The sequence below is a fragment of the Synchiropus splendidus genome, chromosome 18, assembly GCF_027744825.2.
Source record: "Synchiropus splendidus isolate RoL2022-P1 chromosome 18, RoL_Sspl_1.0, whole genome shotgun sequence".
NCBI lineage: Eukaryota > Metazoa > Chordata > Actinopteri > Syngnathiformes > Callionymidae > Synchiropus > Synchiropus splendidus.
This window is the reverse complement of record NC_071351.1, coordinates 4,803,265-4,821,366: the sequence shown is the minus strand read 5'-3', so window position 1 is coordinate 4,821,366 and position 18,102 is coordinate 4,803,265. Positions and strand designations below refer to the sequence as shown.

Here is an 18,102-nt window from a genome sequence, read left to right as displayed (position 1 = left end):
CCAGAATCCTTCATTTAAAGCTTCATTAAACCGCTAAAAAGTTTCGGATGTGACGTCGCAGCAAGGACACGCGTTCCTCGATGTCAACCTTCCCTCTTTTTTGTTTGTTGTTTTTACTTCCTTTCAGGCACCATCGGAGCAAACGGAACTCAGTTCTTACGGAGAACGTGCCGTGAAAAGTTTTGATTTCCGCCCAATAAATAACTGAAACCCTCTTGCATACGAGTCAAATGTGAACATTTTATTTAGAAAGAATAATTCCGTCCATACGCTTGAACCGTGACAGTAAAAAATAAAACACAAGCTTGCAATCATGAGACCTAACCTTTTATTAAATTGCTTACATGCCTTTATGGGTTAAAAAAAGCATCAAAATTACACCATACATCAACCCAAATTTGTGTGAGCTGCTACAATACCGAGCGCCTTCGGCTGCTACTTTGTGTATATGTATGTGTGTCGAGTCCAAATCGCACCAGCAAACATAAGAGATCTTCACACGAGTAGTTTCAGACCAACAGAATCGGGAGCGGACGTCTCGCTTGATACTACGAACTTGAACTACGAAGAGCGGCGCCGAGCCTGCTGCAGTCAGAGGCTGCGCTACGTATGGCACGTGCGATGGGTGTGTCTGACCATCACTTGGAGCAGCAGAGAGGCTGAATGCAACACGCTTCAGACCAAAGTCAGTATTCTTCCGTGGAACAATGACATTTGTAAAAACTAAAAATGTGAACACGAGAAAAAAAATGTACAAAAAAAAAAAACTTGTTGGAACTATGGAACAATGGAATGGAGAAAATCAATGCAGATAAATTAGAACAAAGTGATGATCATGAACGCATCAAGTGGGAACATAAAACGTCTCTGTCCTTGCAAGAGGAACTGGAGAGAGGAACTAAACACCGGCGTCATCACGGGGACCTTCATTTTTGTTGGGGATGCTCTTGTATGTTGGCGACAGGAAGGTGGCGGTGGTGCTGGGGTCTCCTTCACAGACGCTTCTGGGCGATTAGAGAGCCGACCACGACACCGGTGACCAGGGTCATCCCGGCCAGGAACCACTTTTTGAAGCTCTCTTCTGACCTCCTGACCTCCGCTGCCGCATCCTGGCCGAAGATTTCAGCAAAGCTCTCCTGCAAGACAACAGAGAGGCCCATTAAAAGCGCGACCTCAGGTGCTCACTGGAGGCTGGGGGGCAAGTCCAATCTTCCTTTTACTGAACAGTCACCTGGTAGATAATGGTCATGCAGCCCCAGCAGCGGGCGAGGAATCCATCAAAACTTTTACTAACAAACCCAAAACAAACTTGAACTTGCATCACTCACATAGTGGAGAGTCGCACCGTGATGGCGCAGGATCTCACACAGTGAAACAATTTAGCCCCAACAGTTTACTGTCAGAAGGCATTATTGAACACTTTGAGATATCTGGCACGTATGAAATATGACTTTTCGTCCCGACATTTCACGCCGGTAAAATAACTCAAGTGACGGCAGTTTGAAATATTCATCTTGTGCTCAGTATTCAGATGAATTTCAGTTTCCGTATGATCGAGGATGTGCAGTCATGACTCACCCCAGGTGGATTCCAGCTGTGATGGTGAGTGCGTCTATATGAGTGTCCAAGCCCACACACGCAGCTGGGGGAACTTCAGCACCACCACAAGTGCAACACCAAACACGGCGCCACCTGCACGACGGCAGAGCGCTGCGATGACAGAACCTTGCAGCCTCTCAGAGCAGGGAAGCAACAACATTCCTTCCCGGCTGTGTCCTCGGATTACCGAGCCCACACAGCCGCCCACTGCAACGGTTTCCTGGAAATGATGCGCAGGCCTGAGCGTCCGCGCTCCGGCCGCAAGGAGGCGCCAGGTGCAGCCAAATCCCCGCCTCGCCAGAATCCGTTAGGGGTGCGTGCGTGCGCGCATGCGATAAGTGTGTACGCGGGAGGGGAGCGTGCGATGGCCGGTGGCGAGAAGCGAAAGCGAAGAGGGAGGATGAGGAAGAGTCCAAGATCACTGATAAGCATTTTCAAACGATCATTCCCGCGAACACGGAAACAAACCAACCAAACCACCACGTTAATAAACAACAACAAACAAGGCTTTAGTGAACTACATTACCGAACACACAGCTGGAATAGTTTTTATTGTTATTACTCTATGAAATGTTGAAGAAAACTATCCAATTTATTCAATATTTTTTTGTTTTTAAATTCACAAGTTCCTTCCTTTGGAGGATCTTTTTATTTCTAACCCATCTTTCTGTGTTCCAGCTGTGAGCTCCACAGATGTTATTGACCCGCAGCAACACATCTGCATGACACGTTGTCATGTCAACATGTCATTCCAGCAACGACAAACAAGCATGAACACAACATCAGTTGCATTGACAACACCACAGTTGTCATAGGTGATGCCACACCCCCGCGGTGTGTGGACACAAAAGCAAGCAATGCGGACGGTCCACACCAGGAATGAGGGCAGGTTGTCAGAGACTGATGTCAGGGAAGACGGCGGGCGGATATTAGCCGCTCTCCCGTGACCGGATCCTGTCGGAACTTATGAGCTCTGAGCGGATCCGCGGTGATAATTAAAGCGAAAGCCCTGATCCGTTCCGTCAGCCATTTTGATTCTGCCGTGTCCAACTAAAACAATTTGGTCAGCCCCTATTGATCTGTGGTGAAAAAAACTTGCTCAAGTTCCGGTGAGAGTCAGCTCAGGCCTTCTGGTGAAATTTCTCAGAAATCTGCGGGCGTGTCAGAACTGCATTACGATAAGGAGGTGATGACCTCACTGCTGAAAAGTGTGACACAGGATACATCAGACCCACAGCAGCTCCGTGGAATGAATTTCACAGTCTGTACTCTCGCAAACATAGGCGTTGTTATTTCCACACATCAATGGGTCCAGTGTTGCGCTGCTCAAGCACTGAGGAGTCATGAGCATCGACCTGCCCAGTCACCGCTGACGATCACTGCATGACGCAAGTGAACGTTGGGGGCAAAACAGTCCTTAATTTCTTTGGAAACAGCGGGACACGGTCCAAGTGTCACATGAGCCAAGGTCGCCCGGCGGTGCATTCTTTTCTATGCAAAGCCCCAGAGGTGGGGGCTCCCTTGGCCAGGTGAACTTGACAGGTCCAACAGTCGTCTGACTTGGATCAGACCCCTGATCAACTCATGATTTCAGTGAGCAACTTCAGTCCTACACAGCGTTGTGACCTTTACTACATTAGAGTCAAGTATTTCTTGTACATTAATGATGACCATTTAGTCATGTTTACACACAAAAAAGTGTTTTTACGTGATAAAAATACAGGTTTCTTCCCTATTGGCCTAGCAGTGCAGACCAAACTTGAGTGTGTTGACTTTGCTTCTTGCTCAGTTTCCTTGTTTGTAGTTGTACATTATCTAACTCTAAAATCTGCGTAGATACCTCCGTAATGACATGTCAGGCAACACAAACGGTTGGACTTCTAGAAGAAGCTTCTCGAAGAAGTCATTCAATGTATTCGCTCTTTTAGAGCTCAGAGTAAAGTTTGCTACAGTTTGCAATGAAACCACAACCATACTCGCATGTTCTTTCCAAGAAAGGCACCATTGGTTTTCTAAGAAACCAGCTTCGACGGCAGGATGTTCAGCTCTCCAGAGATAAATGAGGCTCTTTAAGAAGCAGTAGCTCTGACTTACAGTAGCTCTATTCATGCCTCCTTCATAAACACGCGCCACCTTGGCATGTCCAGTCGGCAAACACCCCTCATGCTGGGGTTCGGAGCCGTTGAACAGAGGTGCCTGGCAGGAAGAGCTTTTCTTTGTGCCAGCGCGGGTGGAGTGTCCTCTCTCTTTAAAACAAACAGGACTTTGGGTTCATGATTACAATCACAATCTCCTCATTTAACTTGTGAGTCATTCAGTGTAACTAACACATAATGACTGTAAATGTTTCAAATTCCTTCCAACCCTGATGAGGGAAGTTCAAAAAGTAAATAGTGGAGAATGTTTGCCTTCAGTCGAGCCTTCCCTCCCCTGCAGGAGGGACTCACACATGAGCAGACGATCGGTCTTCTTCCAGGGATCTAACTCTGAAGACAGCCACGCTGAGCCTCATGATCCGGACCAGAACCACCCTGGTGCTCGGGAGTAACCGGCAATATGGTCATGAGGAACCAGAGCGCGGCAGGAGATTCACAGGTGGTTATGAAAGGTTGCGTAATTGCTCGTACCTGCACCATACATCCAGGGAGATGAGTCATTGTTTTTAGTTCTGCCTTCCTCAGTGATGTCACTCAGAACAATGCTAGGAATGTAGGTGCATGGACCAAGAAGAATGTCGATGACCCATACCAGCAGACATGCCTGGACATGTGCTCGAGTCAATCTCTTCAACTTGGTCAAGTTGTAAAAAAACTAAACGGTGCCACTCATTTGAATGTCAAGACAGGACTATGGATCAAAGGGCAGCCCTTCGACTGGATGAGCAGCACTCAATAAGGAAGTAGCTGCTGAAGATCCTCTACCTTTCTGACTGATGAAGTATTGACGTTACCAGCTCGGACAGATCAAAGCAGCAGAATTTATTTGGTCTCTTCAACTGGGCTCCCACAGGGAGGCAGGTACTCTCCGGCAGATCACGTTTCTCCTCCTCTTATGGTCCAACTTTCTTTGTGAGCCGAGGTGAAGCAGGGATGAGGGAGAGATTAGCTTGTCAAAGACCAGACTGAAGGAAAAAGTGAAATGGCACCAGGCAGTGCTGTTGCCAAGGCTACGGCAAAGTGTGTGTGTGTGTCTGGGATCTTTATGGCTCAGAAATGCCTCAATACAGCACGTGGAGAAAGAGGCTTCTTTTAATGATCATTAGCCGCCGCGTCTCATTCATCAGCGCTGACGTGTCTGTTGCTCCACTGTTGCAACAAACTCAACCATCCAATGCCCAGATAGAGACACAAAAACAGAGCAGCCGAGATCCATTCAAATTGAGCCATGCCTTTGATCACCTCATAGATCACGTTTCCAGTTCCAGAAAGAATAAAAAGAAAAGTCTCATAACATGTTAGGAATTCTTGGCAAGAGTTAAAGGTCAAAGCGACCACGCAAATATGAAGATAAGTCTCAACCTTGCAGCAAGCACTTCTTCAGGACACTGCTGCGGCAGAACGGAATCCAAGGTCCTTCCAGGATGTCTGAAGGCCAAGGAGCCTACACAAAACACACCAGCTTCTGTTTTGTTTCAAAGACGACCTTTACAAAAATAACATTTCAAGGCAACTCTCTGCCTTGTTTACCCAGACCGCCTGGCCAACAGTCATGAACCACAGATAAAAATGTAAAAAACTCCATAAACAAAAACCAAACCATACTTCATGGGCTGTTTAAAAGATTCCAGTCATTTAAAGGCCGACATTGACCACATTACGAGGCTAATAGAGAAGCATGCGGAAGGACCATGAAGACCTGTGAGGCATTTGTACAAAACATTCTGTCACATGTCAACTCTACTCATTCTTTGTGAAACGGTTCCTCTTCCAGAGTTGTGTCATAGTGGAAGAAGTCCAGAGCAAAGGTCCTCACTCTCACTTTAGACACCGCTGCATTGCGGAAATTTGTCTGACCTGTGGCCACCAAACACCAAAGGTGACATGGTAATAATGGTGGCAGCTGTTTGTGGAGTGTAATAATAATGTAATGGTAACTACAATCCAATATCATCCACAGCTGAGCTGGAACATCTGAAGTGATGCGTCTTTGTTTGGTGGGGTGTCACAGGACCGGTGACACATCACTGCTGCAGGAAGTGACAGTTATCTCCTGCTCAAATGGTAAACAATGTCCAAAGGTCAAATGACTGAGCGTGAACTTCAACATTTCATAGATTTCTGTTTAAAGTTGTGGCATTTTTGTGGACAGACATGGGACAAGCCCACATGAGTGCATGAGTGGTAAATCATGACTCATGACCCGCCAAGCACAAGCTCCACCCTGCTCTCAAAGGTCTCAGCATCATTAGGAGACTGTGGAGGGGAAAGGAAACGGATAAGAAACGCTCAGGGCGACTGACAGGTCTGCCTATTTCAGTCAACCATCCACAGCAGGGCTTACACCACAACAGCCAAGGGAACGAGCCAAGATGGCCGCCAGACATCCGTTATGAACTGGGTGGATTGGAATTTCCTTGGAACTGATCAGATAAACCGTCAGCAATGCGCAGAGACAGGGGCACCACTCCAGCGATGAGGAAATTCAGAGGAAATTATGGAAAGCAGACAGCGCTCTTGCTGGAGTTTGAAGACTTGTGCATTCATTTGTGTCTTCGTCCTCAAAAGGAGCTTCTACAAACGCCTGGGTGTCTGTTTCACCAGTTTGTTTGAATTCATGAGATTCTTCTCGACAAGCCTGCACACAAGAGCCGGGAGAGAAAGTCTTCCTGTGCATGGCTTGCACTGAAGACTGGATGGGATCCAGGAAGGGGGGCTGTAGAAATCTGTCACGGTCGACGGGCGCTCTCAGCGCTCCAGTCGCCGAGGTAGTTACAGAATGTCACGACGGCAATTTGCTCTCCCAAGTTTCTTTTCTTGGCAACCGCACCGTCACCCAGGGCAATAAAGGAGGGGTGGCAGGCCCGGGGGAGGAAAGGAGGCAACATGGTTTTTAGTTTGATGGATCGTTTTCAAGGCGTTGTGACTAAATGATTTAACTTCCCCTTGGTGGTGACACTCATGAAAACACCAATGAATCAATGTCCCCTCTTGTTTTTGGACCTTGAGCAGGTTTGTCACGCACCCGCTCCGTGCATGTGTGCGTGCGCACATGTTGAGCCTGGTGGTGAGACCATGAATTAAAGAGGAGATTAATGAGTCAGGACAGAGCGGCTCAGACACCAATCTGTTCCCGCTCTGGGGCCCGTCTCCACAAAAACCCAATTCTGTCACTGGGATTCAGCGAGCGGTCCGGGCTCCGTGTGCAGGTAGACGCCGCCGCTCAGAACAATGAAGCGGCAAAGACGTGAAAGGGTGAAACGACAGAATGGAATTCATCTGCGGGTGAGGAAGTCCAGATAGGAAGTCCAACATTAGGGTGAAAATATGACACCGGATATAGTTGAGAAATCAGACAAAGAGGAAGCACCATAAAAGGAGCTTCCTGTCAGGCGCCATTCAGCGCAAGAAGTTTCTAGGAGTGAGGATCCCCTCAATGGATTTGGCAAGTATCTCCCAAGCCCCGTCTTCTACCCTCCCCTCTTGCCTGCGTAGGCGCTCCAGATATCTCCATTGTCTTGAAACAAGCTGGTGATGAATGGAAGTGTGATGGCCTTGATGCTCTTGCTCATCACGCTTATCAACCCGCTGCTTTAATACATGCCATGAGACTCACTAATCCCATGATGTGCCTCATAATCTGATCACAGATCTGAGCGCAGAGAGAGACATACAGCAAAGGATGGAGACAGCAGAAATTAAATAAAGGAGATATGCACGCTATCATGAAAAGGCGTGATGAGGTTTTGGGACAAGTGGCAAAAGGAAGATTTGGCTGTGGGCTGGTGCAGAGAGCTCAAATAATGGAGGGAATGGAGGAGGGAGAGAGAAGACGCAGGGAAAATGTGACCTGATTTCATCACTAAGCCCTGGAGAAGTAGAGCACTGCCTGCTGTCTGGGCCCAAAGAATCCACAGCTGGATTGGGACCCGCCATGGAGGCCACGCACTCTCCAACCTGCAGACCATCGTCATTAAGCTGAGTCAAGAACTTTCCTCTCGGCAACTGCACTGTCCTCGCCCTGCTCTGCATCAGCATTTGCTGCCATGTTATTCCGTCCTCCTGGGGGATCAGCGGGGAGGGGGGAAGAGTTCCACTTACGTCTGTCTAGCAGCCTGTGCTGTAGTTTGCTTCTAGTCCAGACAGACTCATCTATTACACAGCTGGATATCTGGTTTGTGCACACAAATATTGTGGCATGAGCAGGTGCTGTGTGTGTGTGTGTGTGTGAGACACATTTAATGTCAACATCCAGTCTGTGCCAGGACACTCAAAGACTCAGTCACCCATTTACAGGTACACAATCCAAATGTTAATGCTAGATTTCAAACACAAATATGAACTCGCTCATTCTCTACTAACTTAAACAAGGGATCTGAGCTCACTGGGGCAGGAGCCAAACCTTATGGACTTAGGGCGAGAGGCAGGAAACGCCCTGGAGAGTCACCACACTACTGCATGACACACTCAGACACACTCACACATACAATCTGCTGTAGATGGGTGGACTGAAGTTTATTGTTTATCTACAGTTAAATCAATAATATACGCCGGAATGTTGCTGTGCTTCCTTCCAGGCTGTGATATTATCATGAAATCGCAGGTGGGGGAGCCATTCCAGACAATGACGCACACCGAAGTGGAGATTCAGCCGGAAAAAATGAAGAACAGGAAAGGCATTCAGGGAGCTGTGAGTGGGCTGAACTGTTTTACTCCAACAGTCCAATACTAGTGCAAACCTGACAGAATCAGAGATGTACCCAACACAGGGTATGTATTTCATCGATATATTGTGATGCCGTTTTTAGTATTTGAAATATCGTTGATGGCAATGAGCTCAATTGGCCAGCAGGAGGCATTAGCTCTGCCCTCACAGAGAGAGACAAAGAAAGAAAGGGCCCAGATGGTAATTCAGAAGACCAGCAAAGCTTCATTGATCTGTTCAACATTTTTTATTATTTTTTTTTTTTCTTTTTGGTAACAGATGGACAGGCCGACAGAAATGCCGCACATGATCACACAAGCTCTTAGGTGGGAGTAAAGACAAGAAGCAAGACAAGCGAAACCAGACCTGACGACGACTGTGACGAAAAGTAGACGGATATAATCCATCAGGTTTGACACTTCAGAACCATTAACTTGGATTAGCAAGGCCTGAAACATCGCCACCAAGTTGGGCTTCAATGTTGTGTTGGTTTTCTCATTTCAAGTCAAATCAACTATTTTTTCTTTCACTGAAAACATACTACAGTGGATGTTTATAAGTGGAATGTTATGATCACCTCAGGTCTCGCGTTTGTTTTTCTCAGTGATTTAAAGATCTGCGCAAACAGTCCCCTCACATGACTCGCTCATCTGCAGCTTGAAAACATGCAGCTGTATAAGACGAGGGCTGCGTCTGGACTGGTTTTCCAAAGACGGTTCAGTGATAAACAATGTCATCATTACCATTAACATCAGTCTTTTGTTCAGCTTATGAGGCTATTCAGCATGAATTTTTATATTTGCATCCAAACAAAAACAGAGGAAAGTCTGTTAAATCCAGCACACACACCTGAGAAGATGAGACATGTCCCTGATGCTCTTGTTATGGAGGACTGATGTACACAATCTGTTAAATGCCAGTTTTTCGACACACGCCGTCGCGCGCACACACACACACGCTAGCTCAAACTCCCGCGTCGGCTTTGACAGATCCTGGAAGGCGCAGGCTGAAACAGATGTGCGGGTCTATGAACAAAAGAGACGCCTCCATGGTTGGGTAGCTGCGTTCCCGTTCCAACATTTGGGGGATCAATCTGCATAAAGCCACCCACCAACGCACACGGCAGCACTTATTGAGCGCACTCGACCCAAGTGGCGGCTATTGATCTGATGCCCGCAGGGAGGCCCCAAGCATTGTCCCACTGCAGGCATTTATGTTTGAGTCAACAGTTACAGACGGAGACACAGGGAGAAGTCAGGTTTGGATCAACACCTGTGGACACAACAATGAAGAGAACGCAGCGTGTGTGTGCGTCCCCGTGTGGCCCCGGGTTCTTTGTTTGTGTCACATGACTGGAGTGACTGCGGCGCCCCCTCCCCTCCACAGCCGTGCAATAAAACGGTCAACAAACCCAGAGCGCTAATTGGAAATACATGCATCATCAATCTCAGCTGCAGCTGCTTGATATTAAAGGTAAACTGGGATGTGATTATCAGAATGGAAGGGTTGTTTAGAGTGAGAGACACAGATAACGCTGGCGACAGGAGCCGCCAATAGTGTGTCATGTTTTTTTTTTTTGTTTTTTTCGGAGCGAACAGAAACGCTGCAACACAGGTGGAACGTGACACTCATGTCCAGTGGGGGACGGGAGAGAGCAAAAACGGAAATAAAGGAGTCAGAAATGATGAATTGAGCTGCAGAACAGTGGAGAGGAGAAGCGGCTCGGAGAGGAAAATAAAATCGATCCGTGTAGCGCTGAGGCAGAGATGGACGGATGGGCCGAGGATGAAGGGCGTGGGGGGAGGAGGGTTGGGAGGGTCCCAGGGGTGAGATTTGCTCCTCTGCTCCGGTCGGCCAGTCAGACAGACGACGCAGAGGATCTAACTTACTATCCTAGGTGCATGTTAATTACTGAGGGAGAGGAGGGGGAGGGAGGGAGGGAGAGTAAATAGGTCTGTCAAGGAGAACGACACAAAGAAAGCTCAGGTGTTACCCTCTTCAAAACAAGCGCCCGCCGCTTCATTTAGGCCTTTATTAACCAGGACTTCAATGATTCAAGCGCTCTCTGGTCCTGGTGGATACTATACAGCCAACTTCGTGTCTCTTGAGGACAAACAAACAAAAAAAAAAAGATGGAAAAATGCATGTACCAAAGTAGCTGCAAAAAGCCATTGTCTGACTCGAACTCACTAGCAAAAAAAAGGGGGGGAAATCCTAAAGATTCCTACAATAAATGTATTGTTTCACCCTCTTCAGCCTTTTACTGAAGGAGAGGGGCATTGTTGAGGCAGAGAAAAGTTCATTACAAAGTGCTAATAAAACACTTAACTTGTTACGTCATACTTCACTCCAACAATCGATAATAAATTTGCAATTAATAATGGAAGTAATTAGCTGCGAGGGGGCTATTTTTGGAGGCGGATTAATCCATAAAGCCATGAATATTTCAGACGGGGCCAGCGTGCGTTAATTAGACTGGAGAGGAAAGCGGAGTGTGAAGAAATGTCGGGTGCAAAACTGCACGCAGCAAGGGCCTTTCACTGGATTTTAAGGCTAAACAGGAATATAGAGCAAAGGAAGCGCAACCCTGTTATGAGAGCCAAGGAAGACAAAAGAAGACATGGCTCCTCCAAACAGCCAACAAGTAATGTGTACGTAATCTAATGGCTTTTACTCACCACCACCTCCATTTCACCCACTTTAAGTCAAGATTCCTCAGAGCATGGCGCTACGCTTCCCCTAAATGAGTTTGGCCTTTATAAGTCTGTCAAACTGGAGAGAAAAAACCCTGTTTCCCCCACTAGCAGGTGGAGATATTATTCAAGTCTAATTGGTAATAACCCTGTACTTTCACCCTGAGGCGGCTCAATCTCTCGCCTGCTCGGCTGGAACCCAGCATTATTAGGTGGATGCCACTGTCTCTGCCTCCCCTGTCTGCCAGAGAGCGTTATTATACCACAATCTATGGCGGCGCTCTCTGGCTTCCCCCCGCCGCCAACACCGAGGGAGGATCTGTCGAAGTATATTTGTCTCAGGTCCCAGGATACCGACAGACATCGCAGCATCGCAGCCTGAACAAATGAGCTCCAGCGGGATCGTTTACACTCCGGCTTTATCAATTTCGGAGACAAGCGAGCGTTCCCTCTTTTTTTTTTTTTTCAGCGGTTGACGCTGGAGCTGGCAAAGTTCACGTCTAAACCGACATTCCAGCCGCCAAATCCTACTTTATTAGTACAAGACAAATTAATGGAAATTAAAAAGGCTTCAATTAGAGTCAGGTTTAATTCCTATTATCTTTTGAATGCATTTTCTTAATTAGGCAGAACATAACTGTTCTGTCTGACAGAGCGGGTGATGAATCATTTCTGCCAAGAAGGTTGTGTTTTCACTGGCCTTGGTTTGTCTCTCTGTCTGTGTTCAAATTAACTTTGGATGAAAGGTTTGTGCTTTTCTAGTAATTACTGTTTTCTACTCAGGTAAAAACTGAAGATGAAAAATAATTAAAAGCGGAAGAAACTGAATGAATAATAAACTGAATGAATAATAAAATGTCTAAAAGGAAAAGAAACTGTTTTTACTATTTTAACTATTTTGACTGTGCGGCCTGAAAAGTTGCTTGCCTCCTCAGAAAGTCTTCACCAGTTCGGAGACAAATAACCTTGCTGCTCCGGAGCAGACTAATATTTCATCAGCTCACGCAGAGGGCACACCTGCCTCACAGCTATACGCACGCTCCCGAGTCTGCCGCCGGCACAGTGCTTCATCCCTCTGCGCGGAGGCATCAGGGGACATCAGTGTGGGAGCAGGAAAGACCTTTGCCAAAGCAGAAAGGAAACAGCCTCACGTGGGTTTGGAAGGTTGAAGAAGCTGGTGGGTTTCGCGGGGACGATCAATGGAACTTCAAACTCACTGTACCACTGTAAAAAGGTGACAAAACTACAGCACATCAATTGTACTGTCCATGACTCACGCGAGGGGACGACCCCTGCTGCAACTGAATCAGACTGGAGGTGGTGCTAACAGATGCTCCCAACATGGATAACAAAGCAGGAACTCACCATTCAACTTTTGAGTTGATGTTTGCAAGTCTTACAACATGCAACCGCTAACCTCAACCTATTTCAGGAAGTGGCTCCAGTGCAGTGTGGCAACCCTTTTCGTGTTGGCATACAGCGTTCTGCTCAACATGACTTAGACCGGTTGGGAGCAAGTGTCAACAAAATGTCTTCAGCATCTTAACGGAATATCATTTCATGTAGGAGAGCAGGTTGAAAGCCAGGAGTAGCAGCACACAGTTGTGTTTGGGAGTTTATAAATTACACATGCAGGCCCCAGAAATAGCACGCGTATAATGAGAGCGAAGCAGCGACATGTATACAGGGAGGAAACCTGAACGTAGCAGGCTTAAAGCGTGTCTTTGTCGCATATCCTGTCGCCTGCTATCATCTGCAGCATTCAGTGGAAAGTCAATAAACAGAGCACAGGCACAAAGCCCACGGGATTTTTCACTAGGTGTGCAGGTTGGCCACTGGGACGTCAGTTTCCACAGGACCGACCCTCGACCTCCAGCGCCGGAGAGAAAATAATCACAAGCCTCCGCCCTCGCCTCCAATCTCGGGGCGGCTAGCACAAAGACAAAGAGTTGACCTGAACTGTCCGCATTGCACGAGGCGCCAGCTTCCAGCAGGTCCAACAGAAACATGACAACCAGGAGGCGAAACCGGACCGAGCGATGTCAGAGCCAATCGGGTGGCCAGATTAAAACAAAGAGCTATCTGTAAAAGCCCGGGACTTTTATCCGCTGATCCCGGGGAGAGCGCAACAAAGCCTGCCTGATGGAGTCTGTAATCTCCTGTTTCGATTTGGCTCCATGAGCTGCAGGCTGCCGATCAATTAGACAACAAGTCCACCAGCTGATGACCACACATCTCCATCACCGTTCATCTTCCCAATGACGCCATAACATTTCTTTTATGTCACCGTTCCACTCTTGCTGGTAGCAGGAGTCAAATGCTGAAGGCTAAACACTAATGTAGAAAAGTTAAAATACATAAAGAGATGAAGAGTTTCTTCTCCCATCTGCCACAGCAGACAAAGTAATCTGCCCCCATGGCTTGGCGTTTGTTTCAAATGTTTGACATCCCCATCCTTTTTCACTGCATGTCGACATGCTAATCTACGTAAAAACTTGCTTTTACTTAGCAGAAATAGGAAGTAAAACAAGATGACTATCTTAGTTTCAAAGAAGGAGGAAGACCTTGTAAGCAGCTTTTTGTTAATTCTGGCAGCAGTCTAGACTTAAACCTGGTTGAAGTCATAGTCATAAGTTTTTTTTTTTTTCCTGAACTATAAATTAAACTTCCAGTGGCACCAAAGAGTCTTGGAATGTTCAAACAACAAACAAAATCACAGTAAATTTGGAAAAAGCGAAGCCATAAAACCAGAGCTGTGAATCCCAAACTCTACTGGGGACTAAGTAGCGAAAAGAGATTACTGCACCTCATATAAAACTTTAAAGGAAACTAGATTAGAGTGGGCAGATAGAGGGTCCAGAGACTGTTGGTACTCACCCATCCTCCTTGGCTCGCAATCCATGGCTGGATATGTTGGTCCAGGTAGACGGTCATCCACTCTACGATCCTGGCCACGAGCGGACTCATCTCCTTCTCCACGCACTCCACACACAGCGCTCCACCGAACACAAAAAGGCCTACGATGCGACCCCAGTTGACGCCGTCTCGGAACACCTCGTCCATCACGCTGGCGAAGCTCTGGTACGCTGTGGCGGGCGTGATGTGGAGCTGATTGTGCAGGTCATTAAACGCCCGGGAGTACCGCAACTCAAACTCGTTGGCCGAGTCCCGGATGGCGTCCTTCACCGCATCCAGGTTCGTTGGTAACCTCTCCTCCGGCCGAGGGGATTCTGGTGGCGTGCCCGGACCCGTGCCGTTAAAGGTTCCATTGGCGTGTGCTGCTAAACCCTGTTCCTCCCCAGACTCTTCCCTTCTCTCAGTCCTGTTTGAGGGTTCCAACAGTTCCATATAGTTCACAGGGTAGTCCCTCAGAGACAGTTTGTAGCCAACGTAGTAAACAACAAGTTCTCTGTTTTGAGACATTGTGAGTTTAGGTCAGTTTCTTCTGTGACACACTTTGTACTTCTCAATCCACCACGGTCCGCTGACACCCAGAGGACACTTGGGGAGGGCGGGGCGGGGGTGGGGGGGACACTTCAAACTCGCAGATGGCTGACAGATCAGCTCCAGCCCTGTGGAGAGCCAAAAGTAAAAGGTCAAAGTCTGGACTTGCGGCCACATCTCCAGCGAGCATGAGAGTGTAGGCCATGCCTGACATGAGGAGCTGTTGAGAGTCAACTCAAATGTAATTTGGACAGGTATGGTCAAAGTGCACCTTCTTAATTGGGCTGTTACATATGGAGCAGATGGCAGGGTAATAAAGCAGACGATAGCAGAAGTGTGTGTGTCACAGACGCACGGAAGAAAGAATCAGGAAGATGCTGGATGTGCACCTGAAGGGAGGCGTTTCTTATAATTGAAGCAGAACAGATCAAACGCTGTCATCTTATCGCCATGTTTTTTCTTCTACAAGTCACGAGGTTCCAGTATTTAACTGGATTAGAATAACTTGAGTGTTTGCTCTGATCAGGTGACTCATTGCCTCATTTGTACCTCAATTTATCGGAAATGTTTGTACACATCTGCTTGTTATGAGCAAACACAGGAGCAAGGCAGAACATTGTTTTTTTCTCAGCCTCGAACCTCCGTAAAGATTGAAAAAAGAAAGAAAATGAAACACTTTTTGCATGACCTCAAACTGATGTGAATGTGTACGAGTTGTCAAAAGAGAGAATAAAGGTTGGTCCATGGATGACTACTGTCACAGCTCCTCTCTGTTGTTGTTGTTGTTGTTTACTCGTATTGATGCAATAACGTTGGTGACCACAGCAATCACTGAAGCCCATTGCGCCACAAAGAGAAAGTCACGATAAACATCTTAGAAAATGAGAGTGAAAGTGGACGAACACAAACAGATTTCAGTGAATTTACATTTGTATTTCACTGGATTTCAATAGATGTGAATCCCTCATCACATGATTTGGGAGAGTGAGTGGAACTCAACAATCATTTCTGGAGAACGGCACATCAATTTTGCATGTGTTGTAAAAAATAATCTTCATGGAATATTGATGCCCAGATCCCCGTGTCCGGAGCGTGATGTGTGACGTGAGAGTGGGTCTCGTCCCACGAAACAAAAGACAACATCAGAGCTATGAGTCACCAAACGGGAAACGTGTGAAAAGACGTGAACAGAACACAGGAATCTTGAAGTGCCTGGCCGAGGTTAAGTTAGGGAGTTGACCTTTCATACGGACCAACACTATAAAGATTAATCTCTCGAGCGTGTGTCAGGATGATGCCCTTACATAATAGAGACTGACTTTACAGCAGCGCGATCCCCTGAATAAAAACGCAAATTCGAGGCAGACTGAGGATCTTTTTTTTTTCTGGACCTGAATGGTTGGCAGCGAGTGAGGAACAGCTTGTTTTGAGAACAGATGAAACACCACAAGCAGGCAGTGTTCACAACAGCCACATGGTCCCAGGATCCAAACACGTGGTTGGGTTTTAATAGCGCAGGACACTTCAGTAAACACTGCACAGCTCCCTCTGGAACGCGAGCACCTGAGCAAAATATCACGTCTTCAACGACAGCATGGGCCAGTTACAATCCTGACTATGACGTGAACGCACATGAAGGAGAAAAACGTGACGCCAGAAAAAGAAAAACAAATCGCTCGTGTTTCCCATATTCGCTCCGTATTATACGTGTAAATGCGTCTTACCAGAGGCTCCGTAAACAGCCCGACGTCTGTCAATGTGTTCCGCTTGCACCAGCGCCTTTCCGTCCGCACAATAGCTGTCAAAATAAAGGAATGCGTGGATTTATTTTGTGCAAGCGGATGTACTACAGATTTCTGCCTCGCTCTGGCAGATGCCATCCCTTTCTCATTACGTAACACAACTGACGCATTCGTGGACCCTCGGAAAAATCCCCAAACACCATGGCGTGAGCGTTAATAATTGCGACCCACAGAGATGTTTCCACAGTTAAATAACAGCGCTTGTTTTTCTCGAATGATTACATTCGGTTAATTCACTGGTTGCAAATGCAGGAAAAAAAGCATCGACTCGTACATCAAGGAGATGGCTGGAGCATGAACGCAACACAGTCTGCTGTCAGTGCTCGGAGCTGAATGTGAACGCGATAAAACGTTCGTCGTTGGAACCGAACACAAGAGTCAGACCTCGCCAGAGTCGTGTTCGGCATTTCCAAAGTCGCAGTCATTCGCAACACCGAGGCGAATACCCGCCTGTGATAACACAGTAGCTGCCTCTTTAAACATGGCCGAGTCTTGACTAGTTATTACAATGCCTCGGCGTTACACCAAACGCCTCACAGTTTGAGTAAACGGCGACACAATCGCATTGTTACACGGATATTTATACAGATCTACAGGCAAATCCTCGGCCAGCAGGTGAAACGGTGATAACGTCGTTCTATAATCGTCGACCTCCTTCCTCTCAGCAGTCAGGAGAGAGAGAGAGAGACAGCCACCATTTCTAGCGAACGGACGACCCGAAACGCAGGCCACAAACGACGCGATGTAACAGCTAAAAGGGTCTTACTCTCAGGACGGCGTGCAGCACAACCATGACTGGGAATATGCCGTCCAGACTACGGTCAGAATAATCCAGTCATAGCCCGCACCGAGAAGCATTGAGCCAGCGAGAGGCGTCCAGCTCCGCCCACAGACAGCGGCGTCTCTTCCTGTCCGACTCACTGTCAGGTCCCCTCCTCCCCCTCGGCGGGTCACGAATTCTCCCCGATAACGCCACCCCACTTGCGTGTATTATATTCAAGAAAAACCACCCGGCAAAGTCTTGAAAGGCTGTTGCTTACCGCTCGCAGTTTACGCCGCGTATTCGAGCTTCGAAACGCCACCCCCTCTACACTGCCCGCTGATACAAATGCCCACAAAATATGAACTTTTGACGTTCAAAACAATAGACGCTTCATTCAAGGTCTCCATGGTAACCTTTGTTACCCCGAAAATGTAGCGTCAGGCGGCACTGTACACTGCACTCCCCCTGGTGGACTCAAACGTCAGCGTTAAAACAGGACGCTGCTGCTCCCGCACTATATTACTGTGTCCTCCTCCTCCTCCTCACATTAAAATATATGTCGAACGGCTTAAACCAGCGTTGATATGCTTTTTTCCTCAGCGACAATGCTTTGCTATTGACGCTTTGAGAAGCGCTGCAACGATTCCTTACCGTTGTTGAAGAGGCTGGATGTAAACGTCGAACTGACAGCGTCCGTATGTCACTGAAATGTGGTGTGAAAGTTAGGGTTTGTGATGCTGCCTTTAAACGCCAGTGCGTCTTTATGACGTCACTAAGCTCGTGAAGATACAAGTGTGAAAGTGAACATCACACAGTGATCATAGCACTTCTAAAATGTCCTTAAAGAAAGTCCTTTCTTTCATGTTAACAAAGTTATTTTTTTCCATTTTGACAAAGTTCTAAAGTTGTATGAGCCAACACTGTTTTTTTTTTTAAAAAA

General features: G+C 47.2%; 1 protein-coding gene across 4 annotated transcripts; it reads right to left on the bottom strand.

The window, feature by feature from the left end:
* Positions 1-314: 314 nt before the first annotated feature.
* bcl2l1 (BCL2 like 1) lies at positions 315-17,878 on the bottom strand. 4 transcript variants are annotated; one of them, XM_053848235.1, is made up of 4 exons: positions 17,814-17,878; positions 16,322-16,395; positions 14,031-14,725; positions 315-1,136 (listed from the first exon to the last, which is right to left on the bottom strand). In XM_053848235.1, the coding sequence occupies exons 3-4, from the start codon at positions 14,574-14,576 to the stop codon at positions 993-995; spliced, it is 690 nt and encodes a 229-aa protein (XP_053704210.1). In that variant the 5' UTR covers positions 14,577-14,725; positions 16,322-16,395; positions 17,814-17,878; the 3' UTR covers positions 315-992. The 4 variants fall into 4 exon arrangements, with proteins under 4 accessions (XP_053704210.1, XP_053704209.1, XP_053704212.1 ...); XM_053848234.1 differs by lacking the exon at positions 17,814-17,878 and adding an exon at positions 17,166-17,295; XM_053848237.1 differs by lacking the exon at positions 16,322-16,395 and having other exon boundaries at positions 17,814-17,876.
* Positions 17,879-18,102: the final 224 nt, after the last annotated feature.